The 17,790-nt window shown below is 46.0% G+C and overlaps 1 protein-coding gene across 1 annotated transcript in view; it reads right to left on the bottom strand.

The window, feature by feature from the left end:
- Positions 1-16,894, bottom strand: part of LOC8043260 (pentatricopeptide repeat-containing protein 1, mitochondrial) — a 28,140-nt gene extending 11,246 nt beyond the window's left edge. The window contains exons 1-8 of the mRNA XM_029989945.4: positions 16,221-16,894; positions 15,941-16,078; positions 12,604-12,813; positions 10,773-10,883; positions 7,988-8,252; positions 7,736-7,895; positions 5,980-6,208; positions 4,201-4,317 (exon numbers count right to left, since the gene is read on the bottom strand). Of these exons, the coding sequence (XP_029845805.3) occupies positions 4,201-4,317; positions 5,980-6,208; positions 7,736-7,895; positions 7,988-8,252; positions 10,773-10,883; positions 12,604-12,813; positions 15,941-16,078; positions 16,221-16,676 (1,686 nt within the window). The 5' untranslated portion in view covers positions 16,677-16,894. The remainder of the gene's footprint in view (positions 1-4,200; positions 4,318-5,979; positions 6,209-7,735; positions 7,896-7,987; positions 8,253-10,772; positions 10,884-12,603; positions 12,814-15,940; positions 16,079-16,220) is intronic.
- Between the last annotated feature and the right edge of the window lie 896 nt (positions 16,895-17,790).

Below are 17,790 nucleotides of genomic sequence, written 5' to 3'. Positions count from 1 at the left end.
TCTTTTTTTTTTTCTTCTTCCGTGAGCAGCAGACGAAATGCGTTCTGGGATCCGTTCGTCGTGCGATTCCTTTGCAGTTATGTTTGTTCCGCTCGCTGTTCTGTACTTCAAGATGAGTTGTTCGGCTCCAAAAAGAATACTCCCAAGATGTTGCGTGAAGAGCTGCCTCACATGTCCTGCATCTGAAAGTGGCATATTGTGCGACAGAGTGCACAAGTTTCCGAAAGATCAACGGGTCGGGATCAATGGCTGGCTGCATTTCCTGTAGAACAGTTACAGGAACCTCGGAAAGCAGATACTACCCGATTCATTTGCTCCTTGCATTTTGTGGAAAGTGACTACATTGAGTTCGCAGGTGTCAAAAATGGAATCCCATACCACTTAGTTCAGTGACGTATCGTCCACAACAATTGTTTTTTTCAATGATAATTGTAAAAAAAAAATAGAAATGTAAACATAGAAAAATGTTTGAAAAACAAAACAAAAATGTACGCCCTTACAAGGGATCGAACCCGTGCCCGCTGCGTGTGAGGAAGACATCTTCCCACTGAGCTACTGAAGGAACTCTTTCGTTCACAGTAATGCAGCGGGTCGACATTATGTCGGAAAGTTTGCTGTCGATTTCCCTCCGGTGCATGCACTCCCGGCTTGAAGTCGGGCAGCACCACGCATTGGCCACATTCGCACCTGGTAAAGGACCCGTACGCGTGCATATTCAATTCGAAGTATGCACTTCGTGCCTGACGTTTGAGCGAGCAACGGCTCACCGACGTCTTCGTGCAATCGGCTTGCTGGTCGGGCGTGTCGTACGGGATGAATATCAATTCTTTTGATCAGTCCAAAATTTCTCTTTCAAAGGAAGAAAGAATTCGCCGGTACCGTGAACGACGGTTCTTGAGTAGAGGTCCCACGCCCGTCGTCCGCTGCCACCCGTGAGTCCCACGAAACGACGACATGTTGAGAATTATGCAGTGAATGCACAGAATGCTTCCGGTTGTCTGTGCAACCTTTTTTTTTTCAATCAACGTACAGTGTAGACCGCATATAACGTATGTCTCGGGAGTCGCGAAAATCCGCACTATAAGCGGTACCGCACTATAACCAAAACATCAATTTTTCAGGCCAAAATACATGCCATGAGACAACTTACCTTTGTAAAAGAATTTATTTTATGTTAGATGAAAAAATAAGCTTAGTTTGAGGAAAGTCTTTATTTCAATAGACTAGTGCAGTTACGTCTCAAGTGTGTCACACATTTTAAAAGAAATTAGCGGCTTTTGCCTGGCGCAGCCTTTTAACGGCGTCGCGGGTTGCGGACGGACGTCGCGAGCGTTCAAGATTGCTAACCCTAATCACTTTTCTCCGGAGACGAAATTGCGTGAAAATTCGCATCCTTCATACGGTACGCGCCAGTACTACCTTGAACTTGAGCACACGCATAAAATGCGCCAAATAAGAAATCCGGGCGATGTTCGAGGACACAAATGCTTAGTAATCACCACTGTAGTCCAAGTAAACAAACACGACGACACGGGCGTTTCTGCTGTTTTGAGAGCGCCGCCACGACATCGCCGCACGAGTAGGTGGATCTTCCCTTCTAGTACGCGCTGGGTTATAGCGACACACAACGAAAATTCAGAGTCAAGGATAGCGCTTTTACGCAGAACGATGAGATGCATGCCGTCTACGACGACGATCACAACCGACGCCCGCGACCGGCATGGAATGCGCGCGAACACTTCTCCTCGACCTGGGATTGGTCTGTCGTTGCGGTTGTTTGTTTCTTTGTTTCCAACGCAGCGGAGGGACGCACGCACGTGAACGACTCGTGCGTGCGTCCCTCCGTCGCTATGGCAACTGAAGCCTCTCTCTTCGCTTCTCCCCGCGTTTTCCAGCAACCTCCTTGCCCCGCTAGTGCAGTTTGTGGCTCGCGCCGTCAGCGCCGTTATCCAGTGTCGCCCAGGGAAGCGAGCTCGCTGCTCCGGTCATCGGCGCGGTCGGCGGGCAGTGCTAAAAACCGCACTATAACCGTTATTTCCCTTCGCGCGCCTGCATTTTAAGCGGTATGTAATTACATGGAGTTCTATGGGAGGTGAACCGGTGGTTTAAAAAAACCGCGTTATACCCGGTCCTGCACTATAAGCGGTTACGTTGTAAGTGGTCAATACTGTATTTGCAGCTTCTTGGAAGACACAAAAAATGGGTTTCATATTTTTTTCTATTTTTGGTACTGACTGTGTGCCTTGAATGACCCACGACTTTGATTAAATTTGGTGGTTGCGTCTAAACCTTAGAGAATGGCCCGCAACCACAGAAAAGAGAGTGAGCGCGACTCAAACCGGCCAGTTCTTGATCGGCGATTTTCGGGCGGAAAGAAAACAAATTTCGAGCCGCAAATTCTCTTCTGGGTAGTTGGGCTCTCATATGTCATGTACAACTAAAAACCTCGGCGAGCATTAATACCCTGTCAGTGTCCCTTTAAGACCAAGTGCCTTGGAATTTCTTAATATCTCTTACAATGAGAGGACACACTGGCTCCATCTATTGGGTAGCAGTGGAAACTTGGCAGTCACGCATAATTTCTATTTCTCTCGCACATCATCCCTTCTTTCTTGACTCGAAAAACTTTTGCCAACGTTATAAACAATCATTTCTCATAGGTATTATGCACATTTGACTTCGTAAATCCAGCAAAACCTTCACTCTAGTGAAATGCAGTTCCAGGGTCACCACATAGATGATGCCAGTGTGTTCTCTTGTTCAAAGAAATTCTAAGAGGTTTCAAGACACTCAGTTCTAAGGAGTTGCAAGTGTGTGAACAGAACTTAAGCCACGAGCGAGCCTGGTTCGTCCCAAACGGTTGAGTGCGCGAACTGGAGAAAGCAGACTAGCTACACTCGTTCTGAACGGTTTGGGGACGGCTTTAAGTTGACGAGCTAGGCTCGTACGAAACAGTTAAGGGGTTAACACATTCTAAATGATGAGGCTGTCACTTTAACTTTAACCATGTTGAGCAAACTGTGTTTTTAGCCAGGAGCTTCTTTTCTGCCGAGTAATCCAAAGAAAACTTGCGTGACGATCACACGACGTGATGCGTTTAGACAATGACAGCTGCGCTGCCTGTTTGACGATATGGCGATGACGATCCATTGACATTGCGCCAATCGTGCGTCATACGGTGGTCTGATATTGAAATGATGTTGCATTGATTTAGCATCGACACGTTGATGAATAAATGATTTTAAGGTTGTCATGTGTTTTCTTGCCAAATTTTGCGGGGAAACTGAATTGGTGCATAGGTCCTGCGACGCCAATTTATCTGCTCAATTTATCGGGGATACCAAATTTGTCTGTAGGTCCCGTGATGTCAGGTCATGCGACAATTTTACCGCCAAGTTAGCGGGAATTGGTGCTTAGGTCACATGACGTCAATTTGTCCGCGAAATTTAGCAGGGAAACGGACGGCATTTACGCTTACGCTGTCACGAAATCGGAGAACAGGCCACTAACAGCTGTCGCTGTAAAAAAATCATGAGCCATCCCACTCTGTAAAGGTGGATGACCAGCGAAGCTGTTTATCAGATGACACAGATCCGCCCCGAGGAGCTGGAGGAGACTAGACACCCGCGACGGGACCACCACCCGGCGGAAAGTAGACACGCGTGACAAGACAGCCACCCCTGGAGAGCGGAAGGAAACTAGGCATGCAAGCGCTTGGAACGACGACAAAGAGAGGGTGGTGCGAGCTAGACATGGCCAACGCGGGTCACACAGCGGCAAATCTTTTAGAAGCCTTTAATACATACCTGAGTATCTACTGATCTTAAAAATAATGCCTATTAATAACTTATATACTGAAAATGCATATCCAGGTGATGAGACTTATAAGCTTTTGCACAGAATGAAGCGATTTTGCATCAAGTTCGGGACCTGGGATTTCGTTGATGCACACGAGAAATCGACGGAACCCTAGCCATAAACAGCTTCGCGGTAAAAGACCGACTATGTTCACTTATCCAACGGCCCCTACGGACGCCTCTGGAAGCTTGGGACTGGTGCTTCCCGACTCTGCGAGTCCCGATCATCCCAATCCCCGCTACGCCCAACAGTCGGTGAGCTCTGCCTCTTGACTCGGAGAGCGGCACAAAGTGCCATATTCTGAGCCAATCCGGTGACTCTCGAAGACGCCCACTTGCTTACCTTCATAGAATCGAGGAACTCTCTGCCCTCCTTCTTTGAGAAGATGCTCAGGGCCGTGACTCCGAATGTGATGACGTCCGGGTGCAGGCCACGGCTCCTGATGAGCTCCAGGACGTCCTGGAGGTACATGTGGGTCACAGTTTGTCTCGTATAGGAATGTTCCTTCTAGCAATATCTCGGTTAGTTCTGGTGTTCCACAGGGATCGGTTTTAAGACCTCTTTTATTTTAACTTGATATTAATGATGTTGCAAATGGTCTTCCAGTAAAATTGGCTGTATGCAGATGATTGCGTTTTGTACAACGAAATCGACTCGGTAGATGACCATGCCTTGCTAGACGGCTCTTTTGTACAGTTTTTAATTGGAGTCGGAAGTGGCAGATGGAAATTAGTTTTGAGGAATCTGTCGTTATGACATTTATTGTTAAGAAGTAACCGTCTTTTTTTTAAGTATGGTACAGGTAAAATGATTCTGCGTCCAATCCATGAATACAAGTATTTCGGTATTTTATTCACGCCTAGTATCAAATAGGATAAGCACATTAGTTCTATCTGTTCTTGTGGTCTGCAAAGGCTAGGATATGTCAAAAGAACCTTTAAATCTGTAACTAAGGAAGTTAAAATAACGGCGTATAAGACCTAGATTAGACCTATCTTAGAGTATGGTTATGTGGCGCGAGATCCGTATCCAAAGGATGATATTAAGCAGATTGACGCATTACAAGCAAAGGCAACTAGATCTATTTAAATTAAATATGACTGCAATTTTTCTCCTACATCTTTCATGACTGACATAGAACTTATGCCTTCCGACTCTAGACGCGCTGTAGAACGACTTAAGCTTAAACACAAAATAGTGAATAACTGTGTGCTTAATCGGTAAAATATATATTGGTTTTGTTACACATAACGCACTTGAAGCTTCCCTCCTTTAAATATTGTACCGTACAGAGCCCACCTTAACTGTTTTAAATGTTCTTTTTTTTCCTCAAACAACAGAAAACTGGAACATAAATGAATCCGTTTGTTTTCTCAATTCAGATAGATTTTTATTAGAAATACAGTAGGTTCCTTGGTATGGTGCCTGTGAGTCTACTAGTGAAGTGTATGTGATTGTTTTTGTACTCTTTTTCAACTATATTGCATTTTGCACGGCTTTTTTAGTTATGTTCCATAGGGTGTTTGCCTTTCTGAATGTATATGCATGTTTTCTTTCCACTCCTGCAATGACCTTATCGAGGTTGCAGTATTTTGAAATGAATAAATAAATAAGCATTGAATCCTTTATTGCCCAGACTAATGGTTATAAAATCGATCACTGCCACAGAGCCATTGTTTAGTGATTAACACAGACACTACTGGTTGTGCAAGTGACTACTCCCGCAACACCAACATCTCGTAATTAACGCCCAGACTAATGAGAGTAGAACTGATTACTGCAGCAAGACCATCATTGAATAAATTAATCTGATAATCGTTATTGCCGGCGTATTCTAGCGAATCTCGCATGTTTCATGACGGGCAGCGACATCACGAGACAAACTTCCCGCTAAATTTAGAGGGGATGTTGCAACATCACATGACGTCACAATGTTATTGTCACACCAAATTAAATTTAGCGGGGCCTAAGGGCAGTAAATTTGGAAGCGGCAGTGCAAATGTATACGACAGAGCGTGCAGCGCCTTGGTTGTTGCCACAGTTCCTCCCAAAATCTTTTTACTTCTACCGTTGTACGCGTTACTGGTTCCCACAACAAAACCGCAGCGAGCGTCGGCTCACCCGCGCCTGCTCCCTGTCTCCACGGAGTGCCCTACGCTTGATGAGCATGTTGAAGAAGTCGACGTCGAGCTTGACGCCCATCTTGTCCGCCTCTCCGATGAGCTCCACCTCGGAGTCGCAGTCCGCCGGCAGGCAGTCGAGCAGCAGCGTGATGGTCTTGGCGTCGGGGCGCACGCACATGTCGCGCAGGTGGTCCATGATCCCCGGCACGCCGCCGCACACCATCAACCTGCCGGTGTGAAACCGTGATGTGGTGTGCAGAAACCCCCAAACCGGGATGCTGAAATGAATCCACACTAGAAACCGGATTAAAACCATTATTTTTAAGGGAAAAGAAACAAAACCGAAACTGAAATCTAACATCCAATACTGAAATGGAACCAAACATCTGATGTTGAGCCGGAACAAAAACAATAATCTGATATGATATTGAACCCAAACCAGAACAACGCCGAGCCTCCAAAAGTAAAACCGAACAGGAACAGAACATTTGATATTGAACCCGAACCGGAACAAAACTGAAATCGAACATCTGATATTGGACCAGAACGAAAATCGAATATCTGATATTTGACCCGAGCCAGATCAAAGCCGAAACCAAAACTACAAAACCTAACCTGTCTAAACCCGAAACTGAACAATACCCCACTATCTTACGCATCTGATATTGAACCCTAACCTAACTTAGTGTAACCTGTACCAACCACAACACTCATGTGGTGCTTACTGGATTACCGGAAAACAGTTCTTTCATAACTTACAAAAACCTTGCTCATAAAGGTGGGGGGCTATTGAGTGTACATAAGATTAGTACTGGAACAGTTACAGTCTGCGGCATGCATGCTGACCCAGAATGGTTTACACTTTATGAACAAGACATTATACCTATTTTCTTCTTTCTATGCGTTTTAATTTAGGGTGCAGGAGACACCAGACTTCATCTTTGTGTTAGGCAAGGATCGATTCGTATGCTCAACCAAAGCTGCAGGAAGCGCATTAGGGGCCATAATCAAAGCTGGAGTCATGAACCTGAACTAATTCGTGCTTGGTAAAGCTGGTAGCCAAACCAATATTTTGTGTGCTTGCCTAAGCTAAAACCAAACCAAAAAAAAAAAAAAAGTTGCTGAATTTGAACTGGAAGAGAAGCGATAAAATAGATATTTTGCACTCTCCCCAAACCCCTTGATCACCTGGCAGCACAGATACCTGCGCAAACAGATTTGGCCTTTTATTTAGGCTTCAGCCACCAAGCATAATGAAACGCCTGTCAAAATAAATTCATTTAAAACTCTGCTCTGTCCCTAACAGCTCTGAGCTAAACTGCTGTGCACAGGGATGTCGAGAAGATTAGTCTGCTCCCGCCAGTGAAATAAAGCCAGGACAGCATTCCCAAGAAAAAAATTAGAAGAACCAACTTTTACTGACACCTACAACTTGTGCAGATTCACCACAGAAACTGTCTGCAAGAAAGTAAGGTAAAAAAAAATAGAGGAGCAAAAAAGCTAAGAAAGCTGATGCAATAACATGGCACAGCGCACGTTACTAGAAAACCGTTAGCAGTATCTTAACCGTAATGTTTCGTCGAGCTAGTAACTGTTGTATTATTAAGGCACTGGCTAGGCAGTGCGGGCCATAGATCAATTTAAAAGGTTGAACTGTATGCATCAATATTCATTCGTAAATAAGCTGGCTGATAGACGGGGCTTAATCTAAAGGTGACGCCTTCCCGCAGCCTCAGACAAGCACTAATCGCTACCTTTGATGAGCCTCAGTGACTTCGGTAAGACCAACAATGTCGCCTTTGTACTTGAAGCTGGGCGACAAAAGATTGGGCAGGACAGCCAAGCTAGATGACGCCGAAGACAGCCGCTCCTCGTCAGTGAAGAGCGGCTCTTTGATGGCTTCAGACGCCACCTCTGAAACATAGACAAAATGCAATACCGTAAGATTCGGAAATGGCGGTTTGCCCGGTCACCGCACGACACTGTTTTTGACTGACTCCGCTCACCTTCGGCAACAATAGGCTCGTCGGCGAAGGTCGATGAGATGCCGTCTTCAAGTACCCGAGCCTTAATGAGTAGTGTCTTGGCCTTGGGTTCCTTCTTCCCGCCGGCTCCATGGCTGTCTGAAAGATTTGGCTTCGGCTTGGCTGAATCCAGCAGCTCCTGGAACAGCTCTGGAGGACCTACGCCACACTCGCGAACCGTCCGCAGGAACAGGTTGTAGCAGTAGATGGAGGGACGGATTTTCTTCCACAGCATCTGACGCATCACCTGTGGAGCGGCGTTGTTGCGACGTTGCATGTTTACTCGAGTAATAGACACTGTTTTTTGAGAAAGCTTGTGGGTCTGCATTCTCGTGGAACTTGCGGATAGCCAATTACCGCAATCGACAAAAAGATACCAGCTATTTACAGGATAGAGACGAAGTCTTCTCACAAAAATGTTATCTGTCTGCGCAAATCATATTTTTTTGTTCTCAACCTCGCTATCCGATACGTTTCTAATATAGCAAGTTTGTTTCACTGCACTCGTGCCCATACGAGCCCACTCGCAGCGTGGAGCGAGTTTGTTCACGCCGGCACTCCACAAGTGGCTGCACTTTTTCTGAGTTAGTTACGGTGCTGGCACTCACGCACTTGCTGCACTGAGAGAATTGAGCATGCGCCAAAATGCAAACCTGTCATGCGTCGTTCAGTCGAGGCGGGCGACGTGCAAAAGCAGACGAAAGGGGTTTGTCTGCCACTGGTCGTCTGCTAAGAACTGCCATTCGCACAAAGCGCAATCAAAAAAAAGAAACTGGATTTTCTGCTACAAATTGTGTCTCACTATAGACGGTATCGAACACGAGCTTGAATTGTAACTTTCTGCTATTTCATAAAGGAAACAATAACCCATATTTTCGAAAGTTCTGAGTAGTTTTGTTGCGGTACAGTTCGCACAGTTGCTGAAATCTATCAATCAGTAAAGTGGCTCGGGACAAAAGCATCGGGATTTTTCTCACAAGTGAAGAGTTATCATACAAATATGGCCGAATGTGAACTCTCGAGTGGGCAACTGTTGCCGATAAAGCTTGCTCAGCACAAGCCGTGACGCGTCCAATTAGCAGCCGAGAAAGCTAAACATGGTAATTTTTAACCAAGGCTTGGGTAAAATCCCCATGTTAAGCATTTACCTACACTGGTTACTTTGCAAATTGCACCCCCGTTTTTTGTTCAAGAAATCTCTCGATCTGACCGCTCTCATTGGGAAGAAAAGCTGACACATCTATATGCGACCAAAAACCGAAATCGCAAGTGCCGCAAAACGTGTTGCTGGAGATTCTAACGGACTAGTCTGAGACCGTACCCTTTCAGGGGTTCACGCTTAGAACTGGTCAAGCTTCTGCGTGAATAATCTTGACGATGTTTTCTCCAGTGTAAACAGTTATAAGAATTGAAAGATTGCTCACTTTTTTCTATTTGTTACAGTTGTTTTGTTGTCAGCTTGTGGCCGAAACACACGTCGTCTGTGAACACCTCAACGACAATCGAGTTGTTTGAGTCATCGCAAAAAAAAAAACAATACAGCGACTGCACTGTTTCCCGTTCCCGCCTGTCACTTCGACAGCTGGGGACTAGATCTGGTTTGAGGTCGGCACTCTTACTACAGCATAGATGGCAATAGCGGCAGTTTGCACTCGGCAAGTTCGTTCATGACCGGTTCTTCATGTGGCACTCTGCGAGTGCGATGCATTCTTGGGGAGAATTGGCACGGTGCCAGTGTGTGTGAAACAAACTCGCTATCACGCAGAAAAGGAGGCGTAAAATGAGTAGTGCATCCGTTACTCAACTAAATAGGGTAATTGACATCATCCGAGAAAGAACCAATGATCACAAAGTTCGGTAACATTTTTGTGAAGGCGTCCGCTAGTCGAATCCATTTACAAAAAAAAAAAATCCGGTTTGGCTGCACCGTCGAACCCACCTAGAAGAATCTGGTTCAGCAGTGCTATCAGTAGTTTGTTGCAAGCAGACACTTAAAGGGATACTCCACCGTTTTTTTCATTGTCTCCGATTTGCTTGAAATTTTGCTAAACTAACCAACAAACATTGCTAAAATAGTATCCCAAATATTAGGTCAAAATATTGTTTTTTCGCGAAGTTATTGAATTTACAGTTTTGGTCTTCACCATGTTTTTCAAACTGAAAGTCTCTACTGGCAACAACAACAAAGTGACGTCAGTGGAAGGCAGGGGTTAACTTTTTGGACTACAGAAGTTGTTCCCAACGGATTTGAAGCAGTTTCATGGTGTCAAATGAGTGCTTTGGAAGCTCGCTCCCATATCCGCGCTCCAGCACGGAACAAATGATTGGCATATTCTATTTTTAGACGACTTGCTCGACTGGCAAGCCTGCCTGCCACTGACGTCACGGCACTGAAAAGTGCGCGAATATTTGAATATTGGTTTTTGCACCATTTTCATTTGTCGATTTCACGATACCTATTATGAATTTCGCGATGCTAAATAGCATACCGGAAAGGCTAAAGGCCGGGGAGTCAGAAAATATAGTTAGTTTAAGTAGCTCAAAAAATCGGTGGAGTATACCTTTAAGTGTTGAAAGCCTGTTTTAAAAAATGACCCTCTGAGAGGAGTGTTCATTGCAAGAGTAGTTTGTTATAGACGGGACTATGATCAGCATTCGGCACAGCTGTTCGAGTCGATAACTTTCGTGAAATAGCTGTCAATCTCATTTAGAGGATAATAAAACAATGTTACAGAACAGTGTTGCGGGATTCTGTCGCAAAGCATACCTTGAGGCCGAGTGTGAAGCCAGCCTGTTTGTCTGAGATACATGCCATGAGCAGGAACGCAAAGGTCTCCGTCGTGATGGCGTGCTTCTGCGCGGCCATTTCGTCCATGATCTGCGCAAAGAGGAATGCGGTGATGAAAGCACTTTTGCTCACACTCCAGGGCCGGTTTTCTCGAAGCGATGGTAAACCCAATTTGGTAAACCACGGTGTCTATTATTTTTGATTGGGCAGCAAGATGCGCCATCTATCGGTGAAACAAGCCGATCATTTTGTTTATCCACTTTTTCCGCTAGTTATTATCGATCTAGTATGGTATTTTAAGTCAAAATGTAGTAATGTTGTACCTGAAGACAATTTTATTTGCTTCAGATGGTACGAAGAAATTTTAGCTACTATGCTAGAGTTCGCCGACGAATATTCGAAAATGTAAGAAACATTTCCTTCAATATGTTTCGCCATAAACAACACACAACTTTCCCGTGTGCCTTCTACTCTGGCAACGCCGGTGCTGCAGTCTCGTTTTTGTTCCTTGCGACGCAGGTTTCTGCGATTCCTGCTGATCTCAACTGTTTGCCCCCTTTTCCTTTTGCCCAACCGATTCAGCGGTGACGAGGAGCTAAGCATCTCGTCACCGTTGAATTGCAGGCCACCGGGGATATGTAGAAACCTCGATGCTGTCAGCATACTGTGGGTGCACTGCGAACAAGAAAACAGTACAATGTCCCAGCTGTTCACCCGGAACAAAGACTTTATCGAGGATAACCCCCTTTCTTCGCAAAGTAATCGCTGCTCACGAGTTGGCGTGCATAATGTAACAAATTAAACGTGTTAGTATAAATATATACCAACACTCGTTCGCAAAACATTTTTTTTACTCACCATAAAAACACTTGCAAGGCTTATGTACCGTCACATGTCTTAGATCCCGGACTGCTAAAGAATGATGCGCTCGCGGAATGCTGCCGCCGGTTAGTTTAGTAGTCCCTCTGAACTACCGCTTTGCTTGACGTGCTAATAGGTTGATGGTGCGTCATTAATATAACAGCCGGATCGAAATGAATGTTCAGCAGAACCAAGAAGCCCTCATTAAGCGACGTCGCGGCCATTTTGCTTGTAGGTACTGCTCCTCCCTCGGCGCCCCTGCTCTTTCAGTCACGTGACCTAGAATTCCCTCTTCTAGGGACAATAGTTAACTTTAAACCACGGTTCGCGTTCCAGAAAATGGGCCCAGCTCGCACTCGCACTACTATAGAGAGATATCTTTGTGAAATAACAAGCCCGGTTTGTAATTTGTGAAGACCCCCAGTCTGTTTCCCTGCCCCAATATTTCTTCAGAGTGCTTGCCGGGGAGTTTGCAGCATGGATCTGCGTAAAAATCTCATAAATGCATTAAACCGAAACACACATTGTAGTGCCAAACAGTGAACTCTATGAGTAGAAAGCAGTCACTTATTTATGTTATGTGTAACATAAAAATACGACGACACAAAATGGGCTGTATGGCTTAAACTGTAATGCGTGTTCATTCTGTGAGCTTTTCTAGTCACGGTAAGCCACCGAATTTAGCAGCCAATGTCTCGCCTCAAGCCTAGTGTCTGCGTGCGACGGTTTCTCGGGACGTCCCTTTTGCCACGTCACACTCATCCCATGGAAAGCAGTCCTATAACACAATCTGTGTTGAAAAATGCAAACATACAAAATGTTATCAGAAAGTGCACTTTGAACGAAACAAAGATGATCAAGGGCAGCGTAGCATCCGTCAAGACGCTCAGCTAATTACGGCAATGCCTTCCGAACGTGGCGGAAGTGTCAGAAGCCGGTCAAGAGTCACCTTGAAGGCCATCTCGATGTCGCCGCACCTGCCGAAGGCCTTGATCATGGCGTGGTAGGTGATGTTGCTCGGCAACCAGCCCTTGAGCTGGATTCGGTCGTAGAGCAGCTGCGCCTTCTCCAGGCCCAGCTCGCGGAAGGGGGCCTCCGCGCATGCGTTGAACAGGCCCGTCAGCACGGCAGGCGTCGGATCCATAGCACGGTCCCTCATCTGTGACAGTGGTAATGAGTGAAATTGGTAGGACGGCGATGGGGTCCGTGTCATTGGAACGCGGACCCCTCGCATCCACTGGAACCAAGCCACTGGACCCCAAATATGGCTACAACGCTGCCCCTCAGCTGTCGGTTTGTGCTGTTAGTTTGTTTGTTGCTTAGTTGGCAGCACGTAATCCATTTCGAGACAAGGGATCGGCAAAAGTTCTCTTTGCAGAGGCTGATAAGATTTTATTGCCTTCTGTTCTACTCTGGTCCGGTGCGTACAACTAGTTCCCGGAGCGACCGGTGCAGAAGAGAAGGCGGCGCCAAGATCTTGTCAAGGTCAGTGTTAAAGTATGGGTTGGAGACAGTTCTCCGAAGCGGGCTCCTATGGAAGTTTCCCAACTGAGTGGTTTTAGTAATGTTGGTCAAAAGCATAGAGCTCATATAATAGATCTAAAGCAGAGGTCTCCAAACTTTGTGGCCGAGGGGTAGATTAGATATCTATTGCTAGATTACATATCTGTCGCGATATTGAGGGCCGAAAAAAAAAATACTGATTATAAACGAGAAAAACACAAAACAAAATAAATAAACCTAGAAAAGCATTTAAACGCAGAAATGAATGTTAAAGTATTGAAAAACCTAAAGTGGATGAATACATATATTTCAACTTGAAATGTAATATTTAGCCAATTATGACATTACAGTCACAGCCAAGAAAACTCTCCAGGCAAAAATAAAAATGCATGACAATTTAGCACATTCGTGCAGTGCAAAAGACTGAGCAGAATGATAAAACAAATGCTGACAATATGCAATAGTTATGAAAGAGGGCACTAAACAGAGTATACAAGATAATGCAAAGGAATCTTAACATAGTCAAACAGACACGAAGCAGGGGACCAAGAATGGTGATGACAACGTTCAATTAATATCATGGCGAGAGGACCCGCGCTGTGATGCAGTTTCTCTAGTTCTTTCTTGTATCTTCGTTACGCGCATTTGGAGCGTGCCACGGCTCCATTTCTTTAGGCGCAATTTTCGCACTGTAGGAGCGGGTCTGCTGGCCGGAGGTGGGCCGGACTCCACTGGAAGGACTGTGGCCAGCCGCGGGCCTGTCGGAAGACTTCCGTGGGCCATACTTGGCCTGCAGGCTGGGTTTTGGAGACCCCCTGGTCTAGAGGAAGAGGTTAGCCTAATTCCGGTGTATTTAGGACTCCTCGAAACAACGGGGCATAGTAGCAGACGCCGGTGGTCTCGAATTACTGGCAAAGCTTCAATGAAGTCGTGTCCCGTTAATATTACCTCGTTTATATGGCCATCCTCTTATACTTTCAGGGGTAAACGTTGTCTCATTGTTACAGACGAAACCACATTATGAACCATATTTCGGGGGAAACGGAGGAGCCCGTATATTAACGAGACATCACAGTAAACACAAAGAATCATCAAACTGTCACTCTTGAAAGCGGAACCCAGTCTTTCTTAATTTTATTTTGCGAGCAAACACTGGCAGCATGAATTGTATATATAAAAAAATAAAAATAAACAATTAAAAGGCATCTAAACAACTTCAATGCACTACAGCCAAACAGACGTGCCTAACCTGTCACCTTTTTTTTTCTCACAGTTTTTTGTTGCTATTTTTCTTTTGGAACTACCGATGTCAGCACTTACAATTTGCAGTGTTATGCCCGTGTCTCCCTGGTGAAAAGCGGCATCCCGTTTTGTTTGTTGGTACGGCAGTGGACACCTTATACTCGCGTCGGTTGCAGTGGCCTTGCTCACGATTACCTTTTCGTTCGTACACTTCTGATTAAGAGAACTTCAGTTTGAGTCGCATAAACTTCAGCTAGAGTAACACCAAAGCAAGTCCATCACACACAGTGAATGAGGCACAATCTTGCACCTTTTCTGTACGTGACTGGTTTAGCCGACGATAGAAAACACTCAAGATGATAAGCGACATGTAGGTGGCGATGCTTGATTGACTCTGTCCAATCGTAGCTGTGGCCGAACCAATCGTAGCTGCGGTCGAACTTAATGTGAAACGGGGTATAGTGGCAGCTGATCTCGTGTCGTAAAAGCAAACGACCAAGTGGCCTGCCACACAATGAGAGGGCCAGCAACACTTTGTTGGCGTCGATGTGAGCCACTTGCAAAGTTAACCCGTAAGAAAACACCCAACCTTCTCAAAGAGCTGCAACAACCACTCGCATGCTCAGATGTGCTCGGTAGCCTTTTTTGTATGTGACAAAAACAGGTAGCATTCCGTGGCATTCGGCAAAAAGCTTCACTTCCTTTGCAAAACCAGGTGGCATTCTTTGGCGCTCAGCAAAACTTGGTTGCCTGAAAGACAAGCGTAAGACAGACTGCACAGTTCAGTCCGTGGTCTGACCACAGGGATGTGTAACCTCAACCAGCGAACCTCTAATGAAGGTGACCCCTAGGCAGTATTAAGGAGTGGGCTCGTTAGTAGGCCGTAATTAAAAAAAAAAAAGAACAGAACAGTGGAAAGGACACTGACAAAGAAAAGATGAATGCACCACAACATTATGTCTTTGTCCGTGTCCTTTGCGCTGTTTGCTTTTCAATCGCTAGTCTCAAAATTTTTCTCATGATTTTTTATCCTAAAACATGGGAAAACAAAGTCACCCCTATTTAATGTTACTACGTACAGTGGCGTAACCAGGGGGAAGGCTTATGGGGCTTCAACCCCCTCCCCGAAATCCAGCTGACCTTATAATATACACATGCATTCTGACCCCACCTCCCCCTGTCTGCACCCCTAGTCATGGACATCCCAGCCACCTCCGCCCACCCCCGAAAAAAATTCCTGGCTATGCCACTGCTACATACCTGTGCTGGCACCTCATGAAAATGACTAACGAAGGCACGGGCAGACATAGATGCTGTTCCGCTCACCGATAAGCTCACAGGGAGGTGGAAGCGTCGCGCTCGCGCAACCATCGGCCCGGCACGCCGTGACCACACTTCCTGTGCCCACCATTGTGCAGAGACTGGGGTCGGGCGATAAAAGGCAGGCGACTGATTGGTCCTGCGGGAACTAAGCTCCCACCGCCCTGTCGGCCTAGCATGAGCCAAGTATAGAGTGAATGCGAAGAATTAGTGGCACGTACGCTCTTGAAGAGCTTGAACGCCATCTTGGTGTACCCCACGCGTCCGCAGCCGCCGATAAGCATGGTGAACATGGAGTGGGTCGGACGAACTCCGTACGCTTTCTGGATCTCGAAGAAAAGGTTCAGGGCCTCCTTGATCTGCGCACATGAACGATTACAGAGAACAATCTGTAAAATTACTATTCACAAAAAATCAACAAAAACAAAACTGGTTGGAAGAAAAATATGACAACTAACCCAGCACGAGGATCACGTCACGTGCTCTGAAACTCTCGCTTACCTTTCGCTCGTCAACCAGGGTCTTGATCTGCTTCTCATATACCCTCACAGGCGACCTATCCAAATGGACAAGCACGGACGGATCGTCATCGTCGTCCTCAGGCAGGAGTTCGGCACCGGTGCGAAGCGGCTCCGAGCCGTCGGCGAGCGTGCCGAAAGTGTCCGGGTCGGCGTCGACGAAGGCCGAGTTCGTCTCCGTTCGCTTGAAGTTTTTTCTCCCGCCCTTACCTCTCGGGCGCTTCGACTTGGCAGCTTTTTCCGGCGTTTCTTCGGCGGTTTTGGTGATCACGGGTGCCGGCAGCTCGGGCGTTTTAAGGAACGTCTGGCTTGCTAGCGGCGTACAAAATGCACGGCTCGACTGAAGAGCAAAGACTGGCTTACTGTGAAGGTGGTGTTGGTTTTGGTGCCATTTGAACAGCCCAGCAAGGCGGGCGCATGGCCTGTAGCGCGGCAGCATGATGGCCGGGCGACTGGCCTGTTTTTCTTTTATACGTTTGTTGACAGACTAGCGACCACGCGTACGCACAATCCAGTGATTGGGAATGGACAACTTTAACGTCACGAGTTTTTTTCCTCAAAATGTTCAAAATAAAGGGTGAAATTGGATTTCAACGACGGCGTACCAGCGATTCACGCTTTTGATTCAGGACGGGGCCATTTTGATTATGCGCTAGCGATTAGGTCAGCGTGCATTAGCTGGCAAAAAAAAAAAAAAAAAAAGAAACGACATTTGTTATATCTTCGTAGAACGTTTACCTTGTATTAGAACTTCAATGATTAAAATAGTTTATTTATACTGAATAGCAGAAAAATGCCTTCCTGTAATCCAGGTGCTGATAGCAAAACTTTATACGACCGAATATTTTGAATGACGTCACAAAGATTAAACGTGTTTGTTAACTGACGATAATAATCCCCGCAGAAGGAAAACAAGCAGGACAAAGGACAAAAACAGATCTCCAAACACAGCTAGGTGACTTGTGCGTGATCAGAAAACGAAAGATTTCGCGTGTTTTTGCACGTGATCACCCGAATGCGTCAACAGAGTAGGAGAGTAGCAACGGTTTCCAACGAATAACGGAGCGCGACCAGTGATGCTGATGTAGGGATGCTCGGGGAGATGCGGGATGCGGAGCAACGCTCTTGGGGATCAGCGTCATTTTCATCTTCGAAGCAAAGCGTACTCGCTACCTCCAAGTACGTAACCATCGCGGCCCCGCTCACAAAAACGGGTTAATAATGGAATTCCGTATTCTGTAATAAGTTCGCAGTCTTCAGACGGAACGCCGGGAAACTAGAACGACGCAAGACATGGCTAGGTCATCGTAGACGTCAACGTCAGAATCGTCAGTCGTAAGTGCCGCAGTCTCCGCAGGTCATGGTTGGTATCGATGCTGCTTTAAAAAAATGATCTGCCTTGAACTTAATGCCGGCATTGACTTTCTATATCACCCAAGAACACACTCGGAGGCTTAGGTGGTCAGTGCAGCAAACCTACCAACGATTCGCACAATAACCATTAGAAGGCAGATCTTTTTGCAATCACCAAACAACAAGCGAACCATCTGTGG

Source organism: Ixodes scapularis, unplaced genomic scaffold (genome assembly GCF_016920785.2).
Source record: "Ixodes scapularis isolate PalLabHiFi unplaced genomic scaffold, ASM1692078v2 PGA_scaffold6__148_contigs__length_123643588, whole genome shotgun sequence".
Taxonomy (NCBI): Eukaryota; Metazoa; Arthropoda; class Arachnida; order Ixodida; family Ixodidae; genus Ixodes; species Ixodes scapularis.
Note: the sequence above shows the minus strand (reverse complement) of the source record. Positions and strands in the feature narration are given on the sequence as shown.